At 44.3% G+C, this 27682-nt stretch overlaps 1 protein-coding gene across 1 annotated transcript; it reads right to left on the bottom strand.

The window, feature by feature from the left end:
• ALLC (allantoicase) lies at positions 1 to 27682 on the bottom strand. Its single transcript, XM_077293041.1, has 12 exons — positions 27628 to 27682; positions 26740 to 26846; positions 22909 to 22959; positions 19255 to 19342; positions 9314 to 9436; positions 8984 to 9060; positions 7029 to 7161; positions 6304 to 6459; positions 6129 to 6202; positions 4908 to 5016; positions 675 to 802; positions 1 to 312 (listed from the first exon to the last, which is right to left on the bottom strand). The coding sequence occupies exons 2-12, from the start codon at positions 26830 to 26832 to the stop codon at positions 172 to 174; spliced, it is 1173 nt and encodes a 390-aa protein (XP_077149156.1). The 5' UTR covers positions 26833 to 26846; positions 27628 to 27682; the 3' UTR covers positions 1 to 171.

Here is a 27682-nt window from a genome sequence, read left to right as displayed (position 1 = left end):
TTTTAAGATTTTCAATTTGCGTGTTTATTCTTCCATTGGTCAGCTGCAATAATTATTTATTCAGGTTAGAAAAGTACAACTGAGATTCATACTGGTAAAATGGCTAAAATTCATCCAAATGAGAAGATCTGAACAGACAATCCTTCTAGTAGCGCAATTGTATTCAATGTCTCAAGGCAGTTGGCGAGGAAAACCCCAGAGCCGTAATCTGCTTACACCACCATCCGGAGCAATGGTGACCTTCACATGCGTTATGACTTCTTGTAGTGATAAAGACGTTCCATCAATAAAATGTCTCTTGTGAGGATGAAGCTGGAAAAATAAACATATAAATTCCTTTTCAATACGAAGCGAGCATTCATGAAGAGCAGAGATAATAGTACTGATACATATTGGAATTAGTACACAAACTCGGAGTCGTGATTTCCTTCTGTAACCTGCATTACAAATGGTTCCTTGGGACTTGGAATGGCAGAAACAAACGCAGACTGTGGAAAAGCTAGAGGACAGGGGGGCCAGCTGGTCTTAGAGCCTAATGTCACCATTGGCGCCTCTAACATGATACCAGGAATGTGGGGTACTGTTACCGTTATCAGACAGTTGCACCAATGAGCTATGAGAATAGAGCAGAGGTTTACAATGCTACCTGGGTTTATCCAAACTTTGACAAATACCTGTGTCACAGGTAGAAGAGTTTTCCATTTCTTATCCAGTTTCACAGCCCATTTGTCTCTGAGCTTCTCTTCTTCCTCTTTCGGGGTCAGAACGCAAGCTTCGATTTTGCATGAATTTGGTGCATTTCCTACAAGTATTACAACGGACTATGATATGATCGGTGGAGAAAGAAAACACATTCTAAAAAATACTGAACTATCGATGGCCATGGGCATGAAATAACAATTGGCCGACGCTCGTCCAGCAGTCAGTTACCACCTTTCATCCCCCAGTTAATACTTAGAGGAGTTGTTCACTACTCAGACAACCCCTTCTCATTGACTATATTCCTTCATGTAAAATAAGAACAGCCTGCACTCACCACCGGTAAGATCGGTGGAACGGTGCTTGGCATCCCAGAGCTCGCATTTCATTGTTATGTAAGATGAGTCCTGCAGCCAATCAGTGGTCGCTAATGGGTCACATCACTCTCACTTCCTTCTGACAAAACTGACCTCCGGAGGAAGTGAGAGAGCAGCGGCACTTCTCACTACCTCCGGATGTCAAGTCCATCCGAAGGAGAGGAGAGTGATGTGACCCATTAGCGGCCACTGATTGACTGCAGGGCTCACGTTACATAACAATGTGACGCGATACGCATCCCCAACATCACTGGAATGGCGCCAGCACTGGAGGTTAGTACAGCCTGCTTTTATTTTATATGGGGGAATACAGTATTTGAGAAGGGGTTGTCCGAGTAGTGGACAACCCTAATAAAATGATTATATAACCCAGCTAAATGCATAGACAGGAGGAAGGCTGCCAGCTATTCCTAGTGCCACTGAATTTGGGATTATTGACTGCCCTTATTCACATTGATGTCTTATGACACACAATAAAATTTTAATACTGGAGATAGGATAAGACCATCCCGATTGGGTACACCTTGTCCCGGTGGGATGACTTTTATGTTTTTTTTATCAAAATTGCATTAACTAAGTACCCTATGTTATTTATATGTACTATGACTATTTACCTAATACAGGGTATATGCTACTTTTGTTTTTTTTCTGGCTTTTTCTGTGAATTGGCCACAGTGTGAACGTGCTTTTACACATTGCACATATACCAACTTATGTTCCTGATCATTTCTTCGGTTTTACTGGCTGAAAAATGTTACAGTCTCTTTTGTCCCCATGAGTAGCTTATGAGTTCTGATGGTACCATAGATATTAGATGGGTCCAGGACTGGGGCTGATGCTTTTACATCCTCATGTTAACTACAGCCTAGAAACCAACCATTCTCACTTCCAGCTATGGTGACAGAGCATGGCAGTGCTGCCAAATACTCGGGCCCGCCAGTCCAGCAACCAAGGACCAAGAGCTCACAATGAAATAACATTACATCATGGGTCATCATTAGAATATTGTATTGATTTATTTGCATTTATAAATGAAGGAAATAAAGACAGACTAATTGATATTTTTCATACATTTGTACTGTCTGATAGACAACTAAGCTATCTTTTGAAATGAAACAAGTGGTCCCTGACCTGAAGAAGAGCATGTGTGACCTCCTCCTTACAGTGACATTTGTCACCTATAAGTTTCCATTATAAAAACTGTATACAGTGTTGTGTATGTTTTTCTTTTTACTAAATACCATTGTATGGAATGATTTAATCTTCTACATTTTTCCTTGCCGTATTTCTGCAGTATATGGATGTATAATGACTAGACAGAGGATAAAAAATGACTCTTTTGGCTTCCATTGGGCTTATGGAGCCTTGTGGACATGCTTAGTATTTATATCAGGAGCAGGTTTTGACGTACGGTACATGCTAAATGGACATCATAAATGTGATGTCCATAGTCTAACAAAAGAGCTTAGTTACTCTTACAGGTGCATCTCACAAAATTAGAATATCATCAAAAAGATAATTTATTTCAGTTCTTCAATACAAAAGTGAAACTCATATATTATATAGAGTCATTACAGACAGAGTGATCTATATCAACTGTTTATTTCTGTTAATGTTGATGATTATGGCTTACAGCCAATGAAAACCCAACAATCATTATCTCAGTAAATTAGAATACTTTATAACACCAGCTTTAAAAAATGATTTTAAAATCGGAAATGTTGGCCTACTGAAATGTATGTTCAGTAAATGCACTCAATGCTTGGTTGGGGCTCCTTTTGCATCAATTACTGCATCAATGAGGCGATCAGCCTGTGGCACTGCTGAGGTGTTATGGAAGCCCAGGTTGCTTTGATAGCAGCCTTCAGCTCATCTGCATTGTTGGGTCTGGTGTCTCATCTTACTCTTGACAATACTCCATAGATTCTATATGGGGTTAAGGTCAGGTGAGTTTGCAAGCACAGGGATACTGTTGTTTTTAAACCAGGAATTGATACTTTTGGCAGTTTGGACAGGTGCTAAGTCCTGCTGGAGAATGATATTTCCATCTCCAAAAAGCTTGTCGGCAGAGGGAAGCATGAAGTGCTCTAAAATTTCCTGGTAGGCTTTGGTCTTGATAAAACGCAGTGGACCTACATCAGCAGATGACATGGCTCCCCAAACCATCACTGATTGTGGATACTTCACACTAGACCTTGGAAATCAAGGTACTAGAGTCTGGAGGAAAAGTGGAGAGGCCTCAATCCAAGCTGCTTGAGGTCTAGTGTGAAGTTTCCACAATCAGTGATCGCTTGGGGAGCCATGTCATCTGCTGATGTAGGTCCACTGTGTTTTATAAAGACCAAAGTCAGTGCAGCCATCTACCATGAAATTTTAGAGTAATTCATGATTCCCTCTGCCCACAAGCTTTTTGGAGATGGAATTTCATTCTCCAGCAGGACGTGGCACCTGTCCACACTGCTAAAAGAACCAATCCCTGGTTTAAAAACAACAGTATCATTGTGCTTGGTTGGCCAGCAAACTCGCCTGACCTTAACTGCATAGATAATCTATGGGTTATTATCAAGAGGAAGATGAGAGACACCAGACCCAACAACGCAGATGAGCTGAAGGCTGCTATCAAAGCAACCTGGGCTTCCATAACACCTCAGCAGTGCCACAGGCTGATCGCCTCCATGCCACGCCACATTGATGCAATAATTGATGCAAAAGGAGCCCCAACCAAGTATTGAGTGCATTTACTGAATATACATTTCAGTAGGCCAACATTTCGGATTTTAAAGTCATTTTTTCAAGTTGGTTTTATAAAGTATTCTAATTTACTGAGATAATGACATTTGGGTTTTCATTGACTTTAAGCCATAATCATTGACATTTGCAGAAATAAACACTTTAAATACTGTAGATCACTCTGTTTGTAATGACTCTGTATAATATATGAGTTTCACTTTTTGTATTGCACAACTGAAATATATTAACTTTTTGATGATGATCTAATTTTATGAGATGCACCTGTATATTCCTACCTGGACCTGCTGCAGTAATGTCTGTTTCAGTTATCAGGTGCCGCAGTATTCATTCTGATGGCAGCACTGGTGATGGAGGAGAAGTCATTGACAATATCAAAAGACGGCACAGGATCTGTTAAGTCAGAGATAATGGTGTGGCTGGGACATTTGGTGCCATCCAGCCAAACAGAATGAGTTTTTGGTGTCCAGCAGCTTAGCAGGAGTAATCAGCTACATGCTGTCACCAGTAGGGTAGTGACACAACCTATTTAACTCCAAACATACTGCGGAGGGTTTCCAGCTATTGCACTTCATTATCTCGTACATCATTAGTGTAATATCTGCTCATACCCTGATTCTGACTTGGTTGATCCTAATCTTGTCTGTTCTGTAATCCCAGTTACTTTGAGCCCATCTCAAATTACTGCTTTTTGACTAACCTCCTGGTATCTTACCCCAACTATTGCTTGGGCTCTAGTTTTGTCTCCAGATTCTGTCCCTGTAGTTACTGGCCCAGCTAGTTTTACTACTCCTGCTTCAAGCTCCCTCCTCCGATCTGCAGCTACTCCATGGACACAACTCAGGGGGCCCCAATGTACATTCAGTTCCCTATATAGGGGTTAAAGGCTGAAGGCCGCAATTCCTCCGAACTTACTAAACAGAGATGTCTGCGTGAAATCTGTCAAATGTTGCCTTTTTGAGTTGACCACTTCTGATAGGCTTGACATTGACCAGCAAATTTCATGACTATGTTAAAATGACATCTTCATAGTTAACATCTCCAATTTTATATGATTATGGGGGTTATTTACACCATACTTACCTTTAAAGTGGTTAGTGTCTATTTCTATGTGTGTTATTAGTCCGGGATGGCCAAGACGAAACACTGTCCATTCGTTTCCTAGGACTTGGAGTATGCCATTTTCATCAGCCTATAAAATATATTGTTTCATCTATGACTTTTAGATCATAGTTATGCAACGATACTTCAGTATTAAAATCACAAACCTCTCTACTAGAAAAGTAGTAAACCACATTGTAAATGTCCTAAACAAAATTCTTGTCTGATTAAATGAAGGTAAACATTAGGTGAACTCACCGATTTGGTAGGACTGGTAAACCATCTAATATTTAAGAGGGTGTCCTGACACTTCCCAAGAAGGATAGGTAATGTTGAATTTCAACATGCCTGATCCTTTTATTCTAAAGGGAGATAAGTTCCCACTAAAGATGTCTTACAGTACCTTCACACTAAACGATTTACCAACGATCACGACCAGCGATACGACCTGGCCATGATCGTTGGTAAGTCATTGTGTGGTCGCTGGGGAGCTGTCACACAGACAGCTCTCCAGCGACCAACGATGCCGAAGTCCCCGGCTAACCAGGGTAAACATCGGGTTACTAAGCGCAGGGCCGCGCTTAGTAACCCGATGTTTACCCTGGTTACCATTGTAAAAGTAAAAAAAACAAACACTACATACTCACCCTCTGATGTCTGTCACACGTCCCGCGCCGTCTGCTTCCCGCACTAACTGTGATTGCTGGCCGTAAAGTACAGCACAACGGTGACGTCACCGCTGTGCTCTGCTTTAACTTTACGGCCGGCAATCACAGTCAGTGCGGGAAGCAGATGGCGAGGGACGTGTGACAGACATCAGAGGGTGAGTATGTACTGTTTGTTTTTTTTACTTTTACAATGGTAACCAGGTTAAACATCGGGTTAGTAAGCGCGGCCCTGCACTTAGTAACCCGATATTTACCCTGGTTACCATTGTAAAACATCGCTGGCATCACTGCTTTTGCTGTCAAACACGACGATACACGCCGATCTGACGACCAAATAAAGTTCTGAACTTTCAGCAACGACCAGCGATATCACAGCGGGATCCAGATCGCTGCTGTGTGTCAAACACAATGATATCGCTATCCAGGACGCTGCAACGTCACGGATCGCTATCGTTATCGTTGCAAAGTCGGTTAGTGTGAAGGTACCTTTACTTGGAGCTCTGTGGTGAATTTCTGAGAAATATTTATTGGTTACCTTTATAACAGGTGGCCGATCAAGTCTTCTTGCTGTTTCCCACCCGTCACCCATGTCAGCTGCCCTTCCAAGGCCTACATATCAAATACAAAAATAAAATTTATGATCGACAGATACAATCTGATTAACAACATTTTCCCATGGTGAACAGTTCAACGATTCTACGTCTATATACCAATGAGATTCCTGGGATGGCCATAATGTGCGTCACTATACCCAAGGCACACACTTCCATTCGTCATCGACATCAGATCTTCCAAATCATTTGGGCCACATAAAGACCAATCTCTTTGTCCAATACCATAGACTTTAAAGCGAGCAATTCCACCATCTGGGAAAAATGATAGATCACACACGGAGTCAATGGCTATAATATTGGAGGTACTCGGTTCCAATATTTCTCTAATATACAAGATGCAAAAAAAAGAATATGTGTTGACTTATGATTAATTTGCTGTGAGATATACCCCCAAAGAGTTCTTCAGAAATTGCCGAGCCTGCCTTGTAAAGACCATAGAACTCTTAGCTAAATGTGCGTTACAGCTGCTGTTAGTGAGATTAAGAATTGGCACTTGTTCTTAGGGGTCTCATGGTAGCAAGCAACTTTCCACCAACCAATGGTACTAGCTTTTAGATTAAAAAGGGTTATCTGTGGTTTGTGACAAAGGTAAAACCACAAAACCAATCTATATCTACTCTACACGTGAACTTATTCAGCCGATATTCTGCTTTGCATCGGGCAGTTTCAAACTCAAATCTCTACGTAAAAAAACACATGAAAATTAGGTAGAGTGCCCAAATCTATGAAAGTTTAGAAGAGAAGGCCGTCTGCCGAATGAAGGCTTGTCTAGCATTGAACTCATACATGGCCAGCTTTAATCAGTGTAGATCTCCACTTACCTGGATATATGTTTAGTCGAATATGTGTCCATCTCTGTTTTGAACTGATATGAAAGAAATTATGGCATGAATCGGCATATCCTGGTTTGAGCTCTGTCATCTTCAATAAATATTCCCATTTTTCGGACTGTAGCTAGAAAAGAAATTGTATTTTATCATAATGCACATTGAATAAGAAAAAACTTATCTTTCTCAATAGCAAAAAAAATAAAATATACTTTTTTCTGGTTACTCTGGGTGTTTTCTCAATTATTTATAAAGATTTAGATTTTTCTTAATTTTTTACTTTTAGGAAAATTTGCAAAAGTGCATTGTAGAATTGTCAATAGTTTGTAAAATGCTGTGGCAGAACAGCTGATTTTGTATCATGGTAACTATTTTTAATCCATGAGCTGAACATGCATATATTTTCCTAAACTGAAGGGAAAAAAAGAGTTTGTTGTTCTTACAAAATTGTAGCCCTGTTCTTTGTTTATTTATGTCCGAGGAGACATCCAGTTCAGTAACCTACTTCTCACAGATCTAAAAATAGGCACATTTCTGACTGGGAGGAAGCTTTCTTCAGCAGGAGCCTTCCACCATTGCTCTGCAGGGGAATTGAAGACAAGTCAAACAAGCCTCCACAACTAATTTATCCCCACCCTAGAGTTACTCAATGAAATTAAAAAAAAAAATTGGAATACTGATTATCTTTCTTAGATTTTAACAAGTTTCGTTTTTTACTTAGCTGATAAAATACATGTTTTACACCTTTTATTCATTTTTAGGCCTCATCCATTTTTGATCAGTATTTTATCAGTATTTGTATGATACAAACAGGAGTGTCTCCAAAACACAGAACAACTGTCAACCTAATGATAGTTTTTCCCTATAAGTTTCACTTCAGTCTTCGGCATACAAGCACTGATGAAACATACTGACGTGTGAATGAGGCTTGAGGTAAATGTGGGCCTGATTCACACATCAGTATTTTTGATCAGTATTTCATCAGTGTTTATATGGCAAAACCAGGAGTCTCTCCAAAATACAGAATAGGTGTCAATCTTTCATTTATAGTTTTTCTCTGTAAGTTCCACACCTGGCTTTGACATACAAACACCGATGCAAAAATACTGATGTGTGAATGAGGCCTTAGGCTTAGTGTTTCTTTAAGCATTAGCTTATATGCAATGTTGGACTGTCCTAACCTCTAGTATATTCACACTCTCTCTCAAGAATTAGCCAAAAATTCCAGGAAAAGTCAACTCTATTTGAGAATTGGAAAGAGGAGGAAATGGATGGTAGATACAAGGCACTGCTGCAAGTATTGTGAGTTGTGACAAAAAAAACTAATTTAATCATGCAACGCGTTTCGTAATTAACTTTACTTCTGATGATTCCAATGTGTGGCTGCTGCTGTCCGACCGCTGGACTCACACCCAATGGGTGGAGAATGAAGGTTTGAAAAGAGGAGGAAATGGGTGATAGATCCTGGAAGCTGCTACTGGTATTGCAAGTTGTGAGGAAAAAAAGCAGATGTATTCATGTAACATGTTTTGGAGCTGTTCCACACACAACCCGCCCAGGTGAGCGACTAATTGTTAGGCTACCCTCACTCAATAACAGCGATATTACACAGAGTTCCTCTTCTCTTTATCCTTGCTCTGTTTGAGACTGACATAGGAGCCAATGCTTATGACCATTTCTTAAGGGGTTGAGTGACAAATGGCCTATTTGATTTTATTGATGATATATCCTTTATATACAATTACAAATAAAAAAAAGATTGACGCAGTAAATGATTGACACCGCAGAACTAACATAAGAGTTTGATTTTTTTAGTTTTGTGTATCTTGGTATAACATAGAAAAGTAGTTTTTTCTTTAGTGACAGATCCTTGAAATATTGTATTTCTTAAGATACCTCCTAAAGTAAATATGAATATTAATCATCTCATGCCTGCACATCTTCCTTACCCTATCGATGGCTTTAAAATCTTCCTCATTTGCAGCAGATCCAATTCTGTCCTCTCTTGGAGGCAATGATATAATTTCTTAGAAGACATAAAAGTTTGTAAATGTTACACGCCATATGAACATTCATTGCATATGTGATAAAGTCTTAGAAGAAAAATACTAAAATAACACTACATAATGAAATTGTTCGCACCCCTTTATGATGCAATATATCTCTTTTTACAGTACATTTTACTTATAAAACCCCAAAACACTGGCTGCCTAATTAATATAAAAGTTACCTAAATAATTATAAATCAATGTAACAGAGTAAAAGGAAATAATAGTTACCTTGTAGACATGCAACCTGAACTGAAATGCGTGGTGCATAATTTCCAGTGAAGAAATGTGTGTCCACGTGAAAGCCATGAATGACTCCTGGAACACCCAGCTCAATTATACACCAGTCATGACCTAGGTAGAAATATGTTATTCCATTACAAGCTGTGACCGGTGCTTGGCGTAAGAGTTTGTCACATTCACCCAACACGATTGCTGTCCTCAAGTCTGCCACTGCTCTGCTCCTGCACTTCACATCCATGTTCCACCTATCCTCTTGGCACATTGTCCTACTCACTGCCATTGTCCCTCTTGTGCGGCCTCTGATTTTTGCCTCTAGTGCTCATGTGCACACTGACTCAGGACCTCTTAGTGGGCCATTAATCTCCAAAGCTCTTCCCCTCAGTCTATCATGCTAGACTTCCTTAGGGCCATGTCCCCAGTGCTCTGTGCTTGAGCAATATGTTTTTTTAGGTGTCTACCTGTGCTAAAGTGTACTTTATTTTTTATATACTGTTACCTACATGTATCCGCCATGGCCATCTGCCTGTCTCCCATTTTTCTGTTCTGACCTCAACCAGTCAACTAGGCTTGACAGGTTTTTTTTCTGGGATTTCTGTTGTGAATTCCGTTCTTGGGCTCCATCCTGTGGTCATGAATGGTATTTTTGGGAGTTCTGCTCTTGGGCTCCCTCTGGTGGTTTCAAGTGGAACTTAGCAGCTGCTTTCACTAATCGGTGCCCTGTCCTTGTTATTTAACTGGGCTTTAGGCTGTAGTTGATGCCAGCTGTCAATGTTTCTTCCTGTGGATTCAGTCCTTTCCTGGAAGTTCTCTGTTGGCCAGTCCATTTCAGCTTAAGATAAGTTCTGCTAGTTTTTGGGTGTTTCCCTGTTTATGACCTTCTGTTCAGTTTAAGTTATGTCTCTTTTGTCCAGCTTGTCATTATGAATTATTCCGGCTAGTTGGAAGCTCTGGGGTCGCAGATTTGCTCCTCCACACCGTGAGTCGGTGTGGAGGTTATTTTTTGTAAACTCTGCGTGGACTTTTAGTTTTTATACTGACCGCACAGTAGCCTTTTCTATCTCTGTCTATTTAGATAGTTTTGGCCTCCTTTGCTAAATCTAGTTTCATTTCTGAGTTTGTCATTTCCCTCTCCACTCACCGTCAATATTTGTGGGGGGCTATCTTTCTCTGAGGCGAGATAGTTTTCCGTTTCCATCTTCAGGGGTAGCTAGTTCTTAGGCTGTGAAGAGGCGTCTAGGCAGAGATAGGCACGCTCCACGGCTATTTCTAGTGTTGGTGTTAGGAGTAGGGATTGCGGTCAGTAAAGCTACCACCTCCCCAGAGCTAGTACTTTATTTGTTTTACCCACCAGGTCATTTCAGTTCTGCTCCGTAATCACTAGGTCATAACAGTAATTACTGTCGGTGGAGCTGCCACCTCCGCTGAGCTTGTCCATGATTGGTCTTACCCACCAGGTCATCTCAGTACTGCTCCGTAACCACCAGGCCATAACAGATTTCATATTGGAATCCATAATCTGTCTGCAGTTGCTAATGAAAACTACTCTAAAGGGTAAAAACCTGGAAATCCCTCAGATTCATCTCTTCCCATTTAGCGCAGTCAAATTTATTGCAATCCAAAGGGTCCACATCTTCCTAAGTTCATGTAATATTCATTTATGTCACTGGTTCATCCATCATTTCATGTCACCAAAATAGTGAAATAAGAAGCTGGATCAGACAAATCGATTGCATTTAGTGCAAGATAGCACATTTGCTGAAAAATTTATTTGGGATTCTAAAATAAAACTGCAGCGCCCCAGAGTCCTGGTCGTTGCAGTGATGTCGTTCTGCCACTAAGGGGAGTGATGTTACGTCTGATTGCACTAAAGGAGTTCACCTGACCAGGTAACACACACATTGCACCTCACTCCGGCCACCAGGGGGAGTGGTTCTATCTAGTAGGCCACTCCTCACGCTCTGGTAAAACTGGGGGTTGGACAGGAAGTCAGGGAGAACGTAGCTGGGAAGAGCTAGAGAGAGGACCTGTCAGGGGTGGGATCCTGGCAGCGTCCTAGAAAGAGACAAGATCGTTACGGAGTTGTGCCTGTGCCTTACAGCGGCAGACTCCTAAGAAAGGACAAGAAGTGAGGTTTATTGTGGAGGAGTGAGGAAAGGAAATACAGCAAAAAGGAGACAATACCAGAAGGAGTCGTGCTCCAAGATCAGCAACATCCTTCTGAGGCGCGTAGCCGGTGGCCGGAACGCCGAGAAAGTAAGAGACTCCACGCATTACTTTAGACTACGGCCGGGCAGTTAACCATAGGTTGGCTGTCTCACCATTACACCTAACGAAGACAACGGAGGCAAACTGTGGGAGAGGGGCGTCCCTAGGGTCCCTATAAAATAGCTCCAGGCCTACCCCGTAATTCGGGTGCGTCCCATCCATATCATATGGGGACGGAGAGAGAGAGAGAAAGACCATGGTGCTCAGCAGGGAAGTACTACAACACACAGGCGCTAGAAGGTAGACACTGATTTCCACCTGCAAAGGGAACTCTGGATGTGCCTTCGGACCGGCCGGTCTCAGCCAGCCCTGTTAACAGTACTCTGGATTGTGGACCCTGAAGCCTTCAGTAAAGAGGTAAAGAGACTGCAACCCTGTGTCCTCGTTATTCACCGTGACCTGCACCACGCACCACCACCTACACCTTTCATTGGACGCCCCTTAGCAGGGTCACGGACCGAGTCTAGCCACCGTGACAACCCCAGAACTGAGACAGAGAGGCCCGGTACCGAGTACCCTGCGGCTCTGCGTCTGGGGGTGCTCCAAACTTGGCGTCACGAACAGGATCTACTTAAGCCTGACGAGTCGGGTCATGTGTGCCTTGGAACTGTGATTGAACTGTGATTTATTGCAAAGACTGTGTGTTGCTATTTGCCGCCAAAATCCGCCATCGTCGCGCTCGAAGGGAGGAGCCATAACTTCGTGGGCGGAGCCAGTCAAAAAGAGCACGGGACCAGAAGACGCGGTAAAGCGACGATCCCGGAAGAGGAACACCAACTTCCAGCAGGTCAGCAGGGGGAAGGAGCGACCATGTCTGAGTCGGGGGGAGCAGAGGCGGCGGTCGCAGCCGTAGACCCAGAGGCCTCTCCGGCCCCCGCAGTAGATGCAGCCGCGGGCCTTGTACCACAGCCGGTTGCCGCAGAGCTCGCTGCCCCTATCCGCTAGCCGGTGGCTGCTGCGGCTACAACAGCCATAATGCCCTTCTCCATGCCGTACCTACCTGGAGCAGCCTGGCTCCCGCGATACTCTGGAGAGTCCCATACATTAACTGACTTTAAAGAGGGGATCTGCAGCCTGCTCGAGTTCTATCCCCTGACAGAGCCTCCGAAAGTTCATATGATAACCGGCCAACTCTTTGGGGCGGCTCTGAGAGAAGTGAAGTCCTGGCCCGCCGCGGATAAGGGAACTGCACAGCAGGTCTTTGCAAAGCTTAAAGCCACCTTTGACACCCGCACCGCTACAGAAATTAAGTTGACTTTCTATGGGTGCAAACAGAGGCCGCAGGATAGCCTACGGGACTATGCCCTTAACCTCCAGGAGGCGCTGTGGGCCATCAAGCAGAGTGACCCCGGCAGCATGCAAGATGAAGATAAACTCCTGAAGGAGCGGTTCATTGAGGGGCTCCTGTGCAGCCACCAAAGGGGTCAACTGCACTTCCTGGCCATGCAGAACCCAGACCTGACTTTTGCTCAATTCAAGGATAAAGCCATCCAGGCGCTACAAGAGCGACAGTCCAGCCGTGCAGCGCCTCCCAGGCGTCCAGCTCTCACGTACCACCAGGAGGTGGCGTCGGATGCCCCAGTTGCCGCCGAGGCCGATGCCCAGAGCTTGGAGGACGACTCCCCCGCAGGACTCCGCCTCCAGATGCAGGAGCTGACCAAGAGCGTTGCTGCCCTAGCCCGGACTGTGCAGTCCCTACAGGAGGCCCCCAAGGAGAAGATCCAGACCAGAGGATGTCCCCTGGATGCGACAGAGGAGGACTCCGCCGACCAGAGGCAGGGACGACGATCGCTTTCATCGGGACGGACGACCTATCTGCCGCCGCTGTCACCAGGTGGGCCACCTTGCAAGGTACTGTCCTTTAAACGAGCAACCCCTGGGGCAAAGGGCCAACCCCCAGGAGTAGGACGATCAGGCCCGCAGCATTGGAGAGCCAAATATGTTGGAGGGCGACCAGTTCTTCCTGTTGTGATCGACGGTATCCCCATGAACGCTTTGCTGGACACCGGTTCTCAGGTGACGACTATGCCTTACGTGCTTTATAAACGGTATTGGGAGGACACCGATATTACTCGTGGCCCCGATGACGATTTCACCATAATAGCCAGTAATGGTCAGCCATTGCCACAAGTGGGGTATAAAGAGGTCACCATCAAAGTGGGGCGAGTGGAATTGAAGGCCCAAGGGATTGGAATTGTTGATATTGACCGCCGTGAGTGTAATCCCATGATGACCATTGGTACTTATGTTATAGAAAATTGTCTTGCAGAAGTTATTGTCCTATTACAACAGGTAGTAGAAACAGCTGGCTACAGTGAACAACGTGCCCTGCAAAAAGAAATCAGGGCCCTGATGCAAAGACAGCAGGTGGAGCTGACTGGGGGTGAAATTGGTCGTGTCACAGTGAGTGATTCAAACCCCATTGCGATACCCCCCAGGAGTGAAATGTTAATATGGTGTCGGGCAGCCATAGGCCTCAGGGGTAAAGACTATCAGGCCCTGGTAGAACCTGTATATTCGCATAATAGGCATACCCTGCTGACAGCCAGAGGGGTGGTTGACGTCCGCAAGGGGAGGGTGCCAGTATGTGTTCTCAATTGCGGGGAAGAAGAAGTCCAGCTAGCCAAATATGCCACACTTGCCAAACTGTTTACTGTTAATAGTAGTGTGATACAGGCACCTGGGCCCTTGGTCCCGTCCAATCCGGCGGAGAACAACGGTTCTGCAGGGCAACCGCAGGATTGTTGTCGGGAATTACATGTGGGCACTGACTCTACCCCACCTCACCAGAAACAGGGGGCCTACAGGGTGGTTCATGAGTACGAGCGGGTCTTTAGCAAACATCCCCTAGATTTTGGACAGGTAAAAGGGATCCAACATCATATCCCCACAGGGGATCACCGACCCATAAAAGAGAGATACCGTCCTGTACCATTATCAGTGTGCCAAGGACATGTTGCGAGAGATGAAGGAGGCTGGGGTAGTGAGGGACAGTTGTAGCCCCTGGGCAGCTCAATTAGTCCTTGTTAAGAAGAAAGATGGCACAATGAGAATGTGTGTGGATTATCGACAGTTAAATCGCATTACACATAAAGATGCATACCCACTGCCCAGGATAGAGGAGTCCCTGGCTGCTTTAAAATCTGCTAACTACTTCTCTACATTGGACCTCACCAGTGGGTACTGGCAGGTTCCCGTGGCGGAGGCGGACAAGGAGAAGACGGCCTTCATGACGCCGATGGGTCTTTGTGAATTCAACTACATGCCCTTCGGATTGTGCAATGCCCCGGGGACGTTCCAGAGGATGATGGAATGCTGTCTGGGGCACAAGAACTTTGAAACTGTACTGCTGTATCTGGATGATGTCATTGTCTTCTCCAAGACCTACGAAGACCATCTGAAGCACCTGGCCGAGGTGTTTGAAGCCCTATCCAACTTTGGCTTAAAGGTGAAACCATCCAAATGCCACCTGCTGAAACCCAAAGTGCAGTATCTCGGCCATGTGGTGAGTGCTGAAGGAGTGGCCCCAGACCCTGACAAGGTTACGGTGATTAAGGACTGGCCGAAGCCCAGCAACCTCCATGAAGTCCGGCAGTTCCTCGGGTTGGTAGGCTATTACCGGAGGTTCATCAAGGACTTCACCAAGAAGGCCGCGCCATTGCAAAATCTGTTGGTGGGCCAATCCAAGAAGACCAAGGGGAAGAGTACCCCATTTGATTGGAACGAAGGACTGGAAGGATCATTCACTTGCTTGAAGATGGCGCTGACGGGAGAAGAGGTACTGGCCTACCCTGAGTATGATCAACCATTTGTATTGTATACGGATGCCAGCAATGTAGGACTGGGAGCTGTGTTGTCCCAGGTCCAGAAAGGCAAGGAGAGGGTAATCGCTTATGCCAGCAGGAAACTTCGTCCCACGGAAAGGAACCCTGACAACTACAGTTCCTTCAAGCTGGAATTCCTCGCCATCGTTTGGGCAGTGACGGAGAGGTTCAAACACTACCTGGCCTCAGCAAAATTTACCATCTTCACGGATAACAATCCACTAACGCACTTGGACACAGCAAAACTCGGGGCCTTGGAACAGCGGTGGATGGCCCGGCTGTCCAATTATGACTTTACCATCAAGTACCGGGCAGGACGCAAGAATTCGAATGCCGATGCCTTGTCCCGGATGCCCAATTTGCCAGAAACAGGGGAGGACCCGGAGGCACTCGAAGAAGTAGAACTGCCCGCTTTCCATCGCCCCAAAGGCACTCAATGCTCCCATCATGTGAAGAACAGGCACAGAAACAACCAGGATGCCACGCTGAATCCCCTGCCTCACCATGGGTGGGCAGAGACCCAGGATGGTGATCCTGTGGTCCGTCGGGTGAAAGAACTCCTGACGCAGGCAGGTTTGCATCCCGGCCCGGATGATCCACAAGAAACCCAACAGCTGTGGAAGGGGAGAAGCAAATTGTTTATTCACGACGGTAAGCTGTGCCGAAGAAGTATCGACCCCCGCACTCACGAATTGGTATGGCAGATAGTGGTTCCGAGGCAAGATGCGCCGATGGTTCTGGGAGCATACCACAATGGGGCTGGACACTTCGGGTGGAGGAAGTTAGAGAGACTACTCCGAGGGAGATTCTATTGGATTGGCATGAAAAGAGCCATCGAGAAGTGGTGTCGGGAGTGTGGCCCGTGCAGTCTACGCAGGAAGGACCATGACAGCCAACGGGCTCCTTTGCAGCCCATCATCACCAAACAGCCGCTAGAACTGGTCGCGCTGGACCACGTGAAGCTGACACCTAGCCGGTCGGGCTATATTTATGCTTTCACCATCGTGGATCACTATTCCAGGTTCCTGGTGGTTGTACCTGTCAAGGATCTAACGGCCAGGACGGCCGCCAAAACCTTTCAGCAGTACTTCTGTAGGCCCCATGGGTATACGGAGAAGGTACTGACCGATCAGGGACCAGCGTTTGAGGCGGAGGTGTTCCAGGAGTTCTGCAATCTGTATGGGTGTAAGAAGATCAGAACCACACCTTACCATCCCCAAACCAATGGGATGTGTGAAAAGATGAACCAAGTGGTGATCGACTTACTGAAGACCCTGCCTGTAGAAGAACGGAACTTGTGGCCAACAAAATTGCCTGACCTGGTAGACATGTACAACCACATCCCAGTGAATTCTACCAACTGCACTCCGGCGTACCTGATGCGAGGAAGGTCTAGCAAGTTGCCCGTTGATCTGGACATGGGGGTTCTGACCCCCGAAGATACCTCACCGGATGCCGATTGGGATACGGAGGAAAGAAGTCTCGCTCAGGCCAGGCAAAAACAGGAAAGGGACTACAACCAGCATGCTCCTGCGATTCCCTTGCCGCCTGGCGAGCAGGTACTCAAGCGGAAGAGAAGGCTACACAAACTTGACGACCAATGGGAAGCGGAACCGTATACCATCCTGCCGTCCGATTTCGACAATACCAAAGTCTGCCTCATCAGCAAAGATGGAGGGGAAACCTCAACGGCAATATCCAGAGACCACCTTAAGGTATGCCCCGATAAGTTGAGGGAGAAGGAAACAGGTCCAAGAGCCTCTCCACCTGCAGAAGAGGAGAAAATGATACACACTGTTCTTGGTGATTTTCCCCAGTCTTGAACCCAAATAAATCAGGCCATCGTGGTACCGGTCTTAACGTTTCATCAACCAAACCCGCCTGGACTAGATGTGGTGCCAGATCCTCCGGACCCGCAATCACCACAGATCCCGCCGGACGATGCCATGCGGAGCCTCCCTCTGCTATCGGCGAATCTGCCGTACCCACTGATGGTAGCAGCAGCTCTGAGAGATCCAGCATGCCAGTGCTACCCAGACTCACTAGAACCGTAGCTAGAAGGCAGTGCACTACACCAGTGGTAGCAAGCATAGCGAGCCCTGCTAGGCCAATAGCAACCCCTGCACTACGGAGGTCTACACGTAGCACCAGGAATCAGACTCCCCTTCATTACAAAACTTGGAGGTATTAACTAAAGTTGCTAATTGTGTTTGTGTTTGTGTAAATATCTTTGTTACAAGTTTAAAAATGGACAATGGAGCAGTGGACAGTGAATTGCTCCAAAACTTTCAAAGGGACCCCTTTGTTTACACAGGGTCCCTGCTGCTTTGAAAAGTTACAACCACTGAACTGGGAGTCATGAACTGTGCATGACCAAAACTTTTCGCAACGTTCAAGAGTCCTCACCGCCCATAAAGGGAAGCACTGTTATGTTTAATTGTTTATGATATTTCAAAATTGTATGTGTTCCCTGTTAATATGTATTGTTGTTCTTATTTTCCCAGTCCGGGAGTACTGGATTTAACCGGGGGGGAGTGCAGCGCCCCAGAGTCCTGGTTGTTGCAGTGATGTCGCTCTGCCACTAAGGGGAGTGATGTTACGTCTGATTGCACTAAAGGAGTTCACCTGACCAGGTACCTCACACTCCGGCCACCAGGGGGAGTGGCTCTATCTAGTAGGCCACTCCTCACGCTCTGGTAAAACTGGGGGTTGGACAGGAAGTCAGGGAGAACGTAGCTGGGAAGAGCTAGAGAGAGGACCTGTCAGGGGTGGGATCCTGGCAGCGTCCTAGAAAGAGACAAGATCGTTACAGAGTTGTGCCTGTGCCTTACAGTGGCAGACTCCTAAGAAAGGACAAGAAGCGAGGTTTATTGTGGAGGAGTGAGGAAAGGAAATACAGCAAAAAGGAGACAATACCAGAAGGAGTCGTGCTCCAAGATCAGCAACATCCTTCTGAGGCGCGTAGCCGGTGGCCGGAACGCCGAGAAAGTAAGAGACTCCACGCATTACTTTAGACTACGGCCGGGCAGTTAACCATAGGTTGGCTGTCTCACCATTACACCTAACGAAGACAACGGAGGCAAACTGTGGGAGAGGGGCGTCCCTAGGGTCCCTATAAAATAGCTCCAGGCCTACCCCGTCATACGGGTGCGTCCCATCCATATCATTTGGGGGACGGAGAGAGAGAGAGAAAGACCAGAAATATACACGACAGTTGTGAGGACTATCTCGTGGTGCTCAGCAGGGAAGTACTACAACACACCGATGCTAGAAGGTAGACACTGATTTCCACCTGCAAAGGGAACTCTGGATGTGCCTTCGGACCGGCCGGTCTCAGCCAGCCCTGTTAACAGTACTCTGGATTGCGGACCCTGAAGCCTTCGGTAAAGAGGTAAAGAGACTGCAACCCTGTGTCCTCGTTATTCACCGCGACCTGCACCATGCACCACCACCTACACCTTTCATTGGACGCCCCTTAGCAGGGTCACGGACCGAGTCTAGCCACTGTGACAACCCCAGAACTGAGACAGAGAGGCCCGGTACCGAGTACCCTGCGGCCCTGCGTCTGGGGGCGCTCCAAACTAATGATACTTTCTTTTAAATGAAATGATTGTTGGTAGTCGAAATTATCCCTCCTGAAGTTATTGTTCTAGTCGTGGATCTGAGCAGAAGGGATTTTTTATTCTACAGATATTCTTTGGGTAGTCACAATGACTCATTTGAACAGTGTTACTGGTTTATGGTTCCACTGGTTTATGGTGATGATCAATTGAAATCAGACAACCACTTATTGTCTGCATTATAGAAGACCATGCACCAATAAATCTTTCTATGTCTCACCTGGTATTCTCTTCCTCCTCGTCTCCCAACCATCCATCCATTTTCCATATTCTGTAAAGAGTCCTACTTTAAACTCTGGATCGCCTTTCTAGTAAAAAAAACAAACAAACAAAAAATTATATAACTAAGGCAAGCTCTAAAGTCAGTCATGCAGTTGAAGTTTGACCAAGCATGCATGCGTAAGGGTACTATCACACAGTGGCACTTTGATCGCTCCGACGGCACGATCCGTGACGTTGCAGCGTCACTTGATTATTGCTCCAGCGTCGTAGACTGCGGTCACACTTTGCAATGCACGGCGCTGGAGCGATAATTTCATGACGTAGTTGCGATGTAGAAGTCATACGGGACATTGGGAATATCGTGCATACCTTTGTTACACGCTGCGATCATGCCGCCACAGCGGGACACTTGACGACGAAATAAAGTTTCAAACGATCTGCTACGACGTACGATTCTCAGCGGGGTCCCTGATCGCAGTAGCGTGTCAGACACAGCGATATCGTAACTATATCGCTGGAACGTCACGGATCGTGCCATTGTAGCGACCAAAGTGCCACTGTGTGACAGTACCCTAAGATGCAACTAGACTGATAGTAGCTTAACTAGTTGTATGGAACAGAGGGGGGTTTATCAGTGGCCCTGGGTTCACGTTCCCAGGACACCATTATAGTTTAAACCTAAAGCCATGGACCATTATCAAGCATCTAGATTAGTGGTCTCAACCTTTCTAACCTTGAGAGCCACATTCAGTGCTGAAAGATGGTCATGAGCTACATGTAGCTCATCATCCCACACCTAACACCCCCAGTACTGACACCCAGAGCTCCATTACTGGAATGATGGCGGTGCAGGAAATGTGAAATGTCAAATGTTTCTGCACTGTAAATGCTGCAATTGAGTCATGACTGGAGAAAGAAGCCTTCATGGCTGTCTGGGCCAGATGAAAAGGAAGGGGAAAATGGATAACTCCAATCATAAAGGATGTCTCCAGTAAGTAATTTATTACAGATTTATATGTACTGTAATCAGTGGCGTAACTACTGGGGACAGAAGGTGCGGCTCTGAGCGGCCCACCCAAAGCTACATCACTTTTAACTGTAACGCTGTGCACAATGCGCCGATACAGTTAAGCTCTCCGACAGAGCAGGTAGACACAATCTCTCTGCACTTACGCTATGGGGCCTATGAGTCGAGAGGTCCCCACTCGTCATCACAACTTCAACTGTATCGGCATCCTAGATGTCGTTACAGTTGAATGTAATGATGAAGGAAGGAGCGATGTTGTCACTACATGGTGCCCGCTACACTGACATTCAGAACCTTCACTGCAGAGAACGGAGCAGCAAGGGGGGAACAAGGAGTAGATGAGTATGGTATTTCTTTTTTTTAGAACATTGTGGTAGCTAGAATACCGTATGGAGGACTATGGGGTGCATTATGCTGAATGGGCTATGGAGTGCATTATGCTGAATGAACTATGGGGTACATTATACTATATAGAGGACTATGGGGTGCATTATACTATGCAGCAGACTATGGGCTGCATTATCCTGTATGGATTACGGGGTGTATTATTCTGTTTGGAGTATGGGGTCATTATACTGAATGGACTATGGGGTGAATTATTCTGTATAGACTATGGGATGCATTATGCTGTATGAAGTATGGGATGAATTATGCTGTATGGTGGAGTATGGGGTGCATTATGCTGTATAGACTATGGGTTGCATTATGGTGTATGGTCCATACACCATAATGCTACCCATAGTCTATACAGCATAATGCACCCTATACTCCATACTAGGACTATGGGTTGCATTATTCTAAACAGCAGACTATGGGATGCATTATACTGTATGGACTATGGGATGCATAATGCTGTATTGAGTATGGGGTGCATTATGCTGTATGCAAGCAATTATACAATGAGAAGGTTTGTGTGGGGTCCATCATACTATGTGGGGGCCATTATACAGTGTTAGGGGTGTGGGGACATTATACTGTATGCCCATTATACTGCACAGAGGACTGCGTGGGTGTCACAGTTGCAGGAACATACTGTATTGGGGTTCACCATATTTTTCTAGGGAGTTAATGGGTGGGGTTCAGTAGGGTCATCATACTGTGCGTGTGGAGGGTGCTGTGGAGGAATTCACTGTGGGGGTATCTTACAATGCTTGTGGGGCACTTTTGTTGACATCATACTTTATGAGTGCAATGAAAGAGGTATCTAGGGTGCAAGTAGGAGGAACGTTAGAGGTCACACAATACAACACAGTAGGTGCAGTAATAGGGATACATACAGCAGCAGAGGCTCAGTATTGGGGTATTAGCAGGATAAGGAGTTTGTGCAAGTTGGGGATACATGGCTAAGGTGCCTGAAATGTGAGGTCATATGTGTCTTTGTTGTAATCTCTGCAGCCGAGTCCTAACTACAGAGATTGTCATGTCTGTCTGTGCCAGATAGGAAAAGTGAATGACTCCACCAGAATGTACATCAGCTGTAAGTATCTATCTGTAACTGTGCTGTGATCTCTTATATGTTCTGCAGGACTGATATCTACCACTATATGGTCACCATACACCAGTGTTGGTCTTTGTACAGAGATTTTTTTAGTAACAGCAGGGAGTTCTGCAGAGGTTCTCCTACATCCACTATTACGTTACTCCATCATATTTGCAATCAAGGTTACCTGGTTAGAGGCCCACTCAGAAGTTTCAACCCCCTGAACCAAACCCCAAGCTACGCCTCTGACAATAATCCATTACATGGTCTATGGAATTAGTATTTTTACATTTTCCTGTAGGTCTATTTATAATGGTTTTTAGTCAGTAGCAGCATTGTTGATTGTTGATATGTCCACCACACCCAGTAGTAGAATTATAATGCACGTCCCTAATGGTACGTATTACCTGGATTAAAGCCCCAATCAGATCTGTTTTGTTCCCCCTATGTTGAATGCCAAGTTATGCTTCTGCTACCACTTCTAATATGTCTTGTACTGCGGTACACATTTACAACACTGCCATGAAACTGCAACAAGAGGTGGACATATATAGGAAATACCATTGATCATCATTCATAATTTTTAACCTTCTCTGAGCTGAAAAAACAAATGCAAATAAATACTTTCATAATTTTCCTTTATCTGGACGCAGCTCCTCTCAGGGTTTCTTACACAGTTCTATCCTCGGTAAAAAGTATAAGAGCTCCAACATCAAGTCTGAAGCTTAAGGAGGTTGGCAGAATGAAGGTCCAACATTCCAAGGCCAGACTATCAACTTTTGAGGCTGTCCCTCCTCCCCTAAGGTCCATACCTGATGCTGAGTGTCCTACAAGTATGACCCAGTAGGGCAACACCAGGATCCCTACATGGGTGAACCAGATGAAGGGGTCTAACTAGAAGGTTAGTCCTTCCAGTGGCCATTTGGCCCTTTCTGCATTCAGAGAGCTACCACTTCCATAAACCTAGCTTGGCTGAATAACCAAGATTCAGATCCAATGGAGAGGACTTAGAGGTTTAAATTGGGATGGGACTGTGTGAGAAGCAGGAGAGGAGTGACACCCATATAATGGAAAAGCAGAAATAATTTATTAGTTCAGATTTAAAACCGACAAATCCCACTAACAATAATAAACTAAGACTTTACTTTTAATAGATTTTCAGCAACCGCAAACCAGTCATCAGTAGCGAATAAAACCTGCAAAATATGGACGTATAATGTTACAGGAGCTTAAACATGCATTCCTGGAAAGGGAATCATTGGTAATACAATTATTTATTTCTGCAATATTTTAAAGAATAAATAACATTTTTTAGATTTTTCAAAAAGATGCTATTATTATACTAATAGTATTACTAATTAATAAGCTGGCCATTCGTGTGATCCTGAGGAGGGAGGTGATGAGGACACAGGGGGACATGATAAACAGCCCCATGATGGAGATGACCTGGATGTGGCTGTGATCTCACACACATTACACACATTATGTGACGTAATATCAGGTATAAGGAGTTTGTATGTTCTCCCCGTGTTTGCGTGGGTTTCCTCCGGGTTCTCTGGTTTCTTCCCACACTCCAAAGACATACTGATAGGGAATCTAGATTGTGAGCCCCATCGGGGACAGCGATGATAATGTGTGCAAACTGCAAAGCGCTGCAGAATATGTTGGCGCTATATAAATAAAGAGATTATTATTTATTATTATTACTAATTAATAAGCTGGCCATTCGATGGCAGAATAGAAGAAGAAAACATCCACAACTTCATGGGTAACTCAAGTTCAAGAGTGCAGTGAGTTAATGTTTTACTTTATTTTCCTGTGTTTGCGGTTTTTCGAGATCACAGCACAGAAAAACATTTACCCTTGCGTTTAGGACAGATGCTCTGTACTAGTTAGTTTACTTACAATCCAGTGACAAAACCTAAAAAAAATTGAGCCAGAGCACATGTTGTTTTAAGTGCAATACATAGGTGTGCATTAACACTGTGGCCATTTAACAAGCAGAACCTAAGAGAAGTACAAATACCCTGTAGTAAGTAAAGTACTAGTAGTACATGTAAATAACATAGGGTACTTAGGTTAACATTGGTTTGATAAAAAAAAATGTAAAAGCCATCCACCACGACATGGTGACCCAATCGGGACAGTATCTGACTCTTGTAGTTCACCTCACTATGTGTCAGCAGACCTAAAAATCAGCCTGTCAGCTGAGACCACTGGACTATGCCAGTAGGGGTATGTTTCTTTTACAGCACTTGGCATATATTAATTTGTATCAGCAATTATGTAATACTTGGTTGCATTGAATCCTCCAGAGCAGCAGTTGTGGATCTCTTCTTCGACTAATAGAGCAGGTCCCTGAAAGAGGCTTATAAACAGGGGTTAAGAAAAAAAAGTACGATTGAAACAAACATTTTATTACAGTAGAAGTAGAGATTATTCTCTAAATTGGTCTCTATGCCTAGCTGTGCCTCTAGACAGAGAACGTAGTATGAACGTTGTCCACTTAATACATTGAACATGGAGTTTGCCAGACTTGGACTGCTCAAGAAGAACAGCTCAGAAGGAGAGCAGAAATCCCCCTCCATGTAGTCCACATACCTTAATATGGAATATGAATGAGGTTAACTTCATAAAACAACTTTTTAAAATGACATGTCCAAAAATAGTATAATCCATAATAGACTATACACAATATTAATTTACAATATTGCCCGATTCATCAAACATTTTTCATCAAAATTCTGGGGTAAAACAGTTTAAAATGTTGCAAATTGTTTCTATAACTCAGAGTTTTTACGTCCGTCTTGGACAGCTATGCCAACTTTCTGAAAAGTGAGTGCAAAATAGCCAACAGGGGGCATGGCTGAGCACTGCCGACAAATTCATTATAATTTACACTACAAAAGTGGCATAAATTATGACAGAGATGTAGTCCAGTCCCTGATTGAAGTACATTTCTTGTGATTGCACAAAGCAGCTGGAAGATGCACCAAATTCATTAAGAGGCTCACGCTTCAAACAGTTTGATGTCAGAATTCTGTCACAAACTGGTTGATGAATCGGTCGGGGCAATACTATATATTCATTAGAGGCATACAGTCATGGCAAAAAGTTTTGAAACTGTTGTCTGCTTTTATTAACCATGGCTACCTCCAAGGAAACACATTCAGTCATCATTGCTTTGCATCAAAATGGCTTTACAGGCAAGGACATTGCTGATTTCAAGACTGCCCTTAAATCAACCTTTTTCCCAATCATCAAGAACGTCAAAGTGAAGGGTTCAATTGCTGTGAAGAATGCTTCAGGACACACATGAAAGTCCAGCAAATGACAGAACGGTTTCCTAAAGGTGATTCAGCTATAAGATACGGTCAACACCACTGCAGAGCTTGCTCAGGAATGGCAGCACGCACTTGTCAGTGCATCTGCATGCAGAGTGAGGTGAAGACTTTTGCAGACTGGCCCAATGTCAAGAGGGGCAGTAAGAAAGTCTATTGTCTCAAATTAAAACATCAAGCACAGACTGACATTTTGCAGGAAGTACATTGATTAGATTATGAAGGACTGGAGTTAAGCTGTTTTCTCTGATGAAGCCCCTTTCAGATTATTTGGGACATCTAAAAGAATGATTGTACAGAGAAGAAAGGGCAGCATGGTGGCTCAGTGGTTAGTACTGCAGACTTGCAGCGCTGGTGTCCTGGGTTCAAATCCCACCAAGGACAATCTTCAAGAAGTTTGTATGTTCTCCCCGTGTTTGCTTTGGTTTCCTCTGGTTACTCTGGTTTCCTCCCACATTCCAAAAGACATACTGATAGGGAATTTAGATTGTGAGCCCCATCAGGGACAGCGATGATAATGTGTGCAAAACTGTAAAGCGCTGTGTGTTAGTGCTATATAAAAAATAAAGATTATTATTATAAAGGGTGAGCACTACCATAAGTCCTGTGTCATCCCAAAAGTTAAGCATACTGAGAACATTCATGTGTGGAGGCTTTTTATCCATGGAGGTAGCTAACTCACAATTTTATCAAAGAACTCTGTCATAAATAAAGAACGGGATCTAAACATCCTCCAAGACCAACTTCTCCCTACAGTCCAGGGGAAAGAACGTTGCTTTTTCCAGCATGATGGAGACTATGCCACAAGACAAAAGTTTGGCTCGGTGAACAAAACATTGAAATATTGAGTCCATGGCCAGAAAACTCCACAGATCTCAGTCCCAATGAGAAACTTTGGTCAATCCACAAAAAGCAGATGAGATCTCTGAGATCTCATCTCCCGAGATCTTGGTGTCAAGATCTCCATCTGCGCATGCGCCGCCCCCGGCAGCCATTTTCCCGGAGTTCACAGCATAGTAAACCATGTAAGGGGCCTCTGGGCTTTTACAAAATGTCAGCAGAGCCCCCGCACCACCAAATACCGGCAGCAGCGCACATCGAAACACCCCCTTATCCCAGCCTGCGGCCTGCAGTAACGCGCCACTCTTGCCTCCTCCAGCAGTGACCCTGGGACCCCGCTTCACCGCAGCCACTGCCCCCGGTAAGCAATAAGACACATGGATTGTAAGCAGCACCACCATTTTATTAAAAAAAAAGATTTTTCCTATTTTTCTCTTCAAAATTTGGGGTGCGTCTTATAATCCGGTGCGTCCTATAATCCGGTGCGTCTTATAATCTGCAAAATACGGTAATATGGATTGTTCTATGTTTAGACATTTCAATAAAATGGTTGTTTTGTGAAGTTAACCCTCTTTCATATACCATATTATGGTGGACGCATCTTAATCAATTTGGCGCATCCAGCGCACCATCATCAAGCCTAGCATGCAAAATATGAGTCTTGATAAATCGTAGCTTATTACTATAAATTTGCAATACCTCTTTCCACTGGATGATCAGTATTTTTACTTGCTGATATTTTTGATCACCTCACTAAATACTTGCACATGAATCTCGGCGTTCATTGTTATTTACCTTCCCTCCAACACTCTCACAGGCCAGATTATTCATCTGTGCAAATTCTGGAGCAGGTTGTTCACCTCTATGTTCTTGTGTTGATGAAGACATATTGGATGCTCTTACTACAGAAAGCAAACAGTAAATTCATTCTCTAAATAAAGAACAAAAATACCAATTACTGGGCACTTTGTATGTTATTTGTCAAGGGGACGTGATGTCGCATGCATGTCGCTTATCCAAGCACGTTTGTGTAACATTAATAATAATAATAATATATGACATATTATCTATTTACTTATACAGCTCAGGCAAAAATTTAGAGACCACCGCATCAAAACCCTGTCATGGGCAGCCCAATCTCCAGATCTGAACCCCATTGAAAACCTCTGGAATGTAATAAAGAGGATGATGGATAGTCACAAGCCATCAAACAAAGAAGAACTGCTTACATTTTTGAGCCAGAAGCAGTGTGAAAGACTGGTGGAAAGCATGCCAAGGCGCATGAAGCTGTGATTAAAAATCATGGTTATTCCACAAAATATTGATTTCCGAACTCTTCCCGAGTTAAAACATTAGTATTGTTGTTTCTACATGATTATGAACTTTTTTTCTTTTCATTATTTGAGGTCTGAAAGCACTAGGTTTTTTTTTAATTTTAACCATTTTTCTTTTTCGGAAAAAAAATACAAAACTTATTGCTTGGAACTTCAGAGACATGATGTCACAAGTTTATAGAATGAAAGAACAATTTAAATTTTACTCAAAAATATACCTATAAAGAGAAAAATCAGACAAACTTAAAATTTTGCAGTGGTCTCTTAATTTTTGCCAGAGCTGTTTGTAGCATGAATTTTTACCTTTTTGTCTGTCTTGCTCTATTAGAAGGTTTTAATTTAGTCTTACCTTGTTGATAGGGTCTGTCAAGCACTATGATCCTCGGTGGCTCTCAGTCAGTACT

Source organism: Ranitomeya variabilis, chromosome 2, assembly GCF_051348905.1.
Source record: "Ranitomeya variabilis isolate aRanVar5 chromosome 2, aRanVar5.hap1, whole genome shotgun sequence".
Classification (NCBI taxonomy): Eukaryota; Metazoa; Chordata; class Amphibia; order Anura; family Dendrobatidae; genus Ranitomeya; species Ranitomeya variabilis.
Note: the sequence above shows the minus strand (reverse complement) of the source record. Positions and strands in the feature narration are given on the sequence as shown.

Bases quoted from the DNA above. Each gene is read 5' to 3' on its own strand.
- ALLC (XM_077293041.1), bottom strand. From the start codon at position 26,832: ATGTCTTCATCAACACAAGAACATAGAGGTGAACAACCTGCTCCAGAA. The intron at 7,162-8,983 runs GTAAGGAAGATG...TTTCTTTTCTAG, and splicing joins ATTTTAAAGCCATCGATAGG to CTACAGTCCGAAAAATGGGA. The intron at 6,203-6,303 runs GTATATAGACGT...TTTGATATGTAG, and splicing joins CCATCCCAGGAATCTCATTG to GCCTTGGAAGGGCAGCTGAC.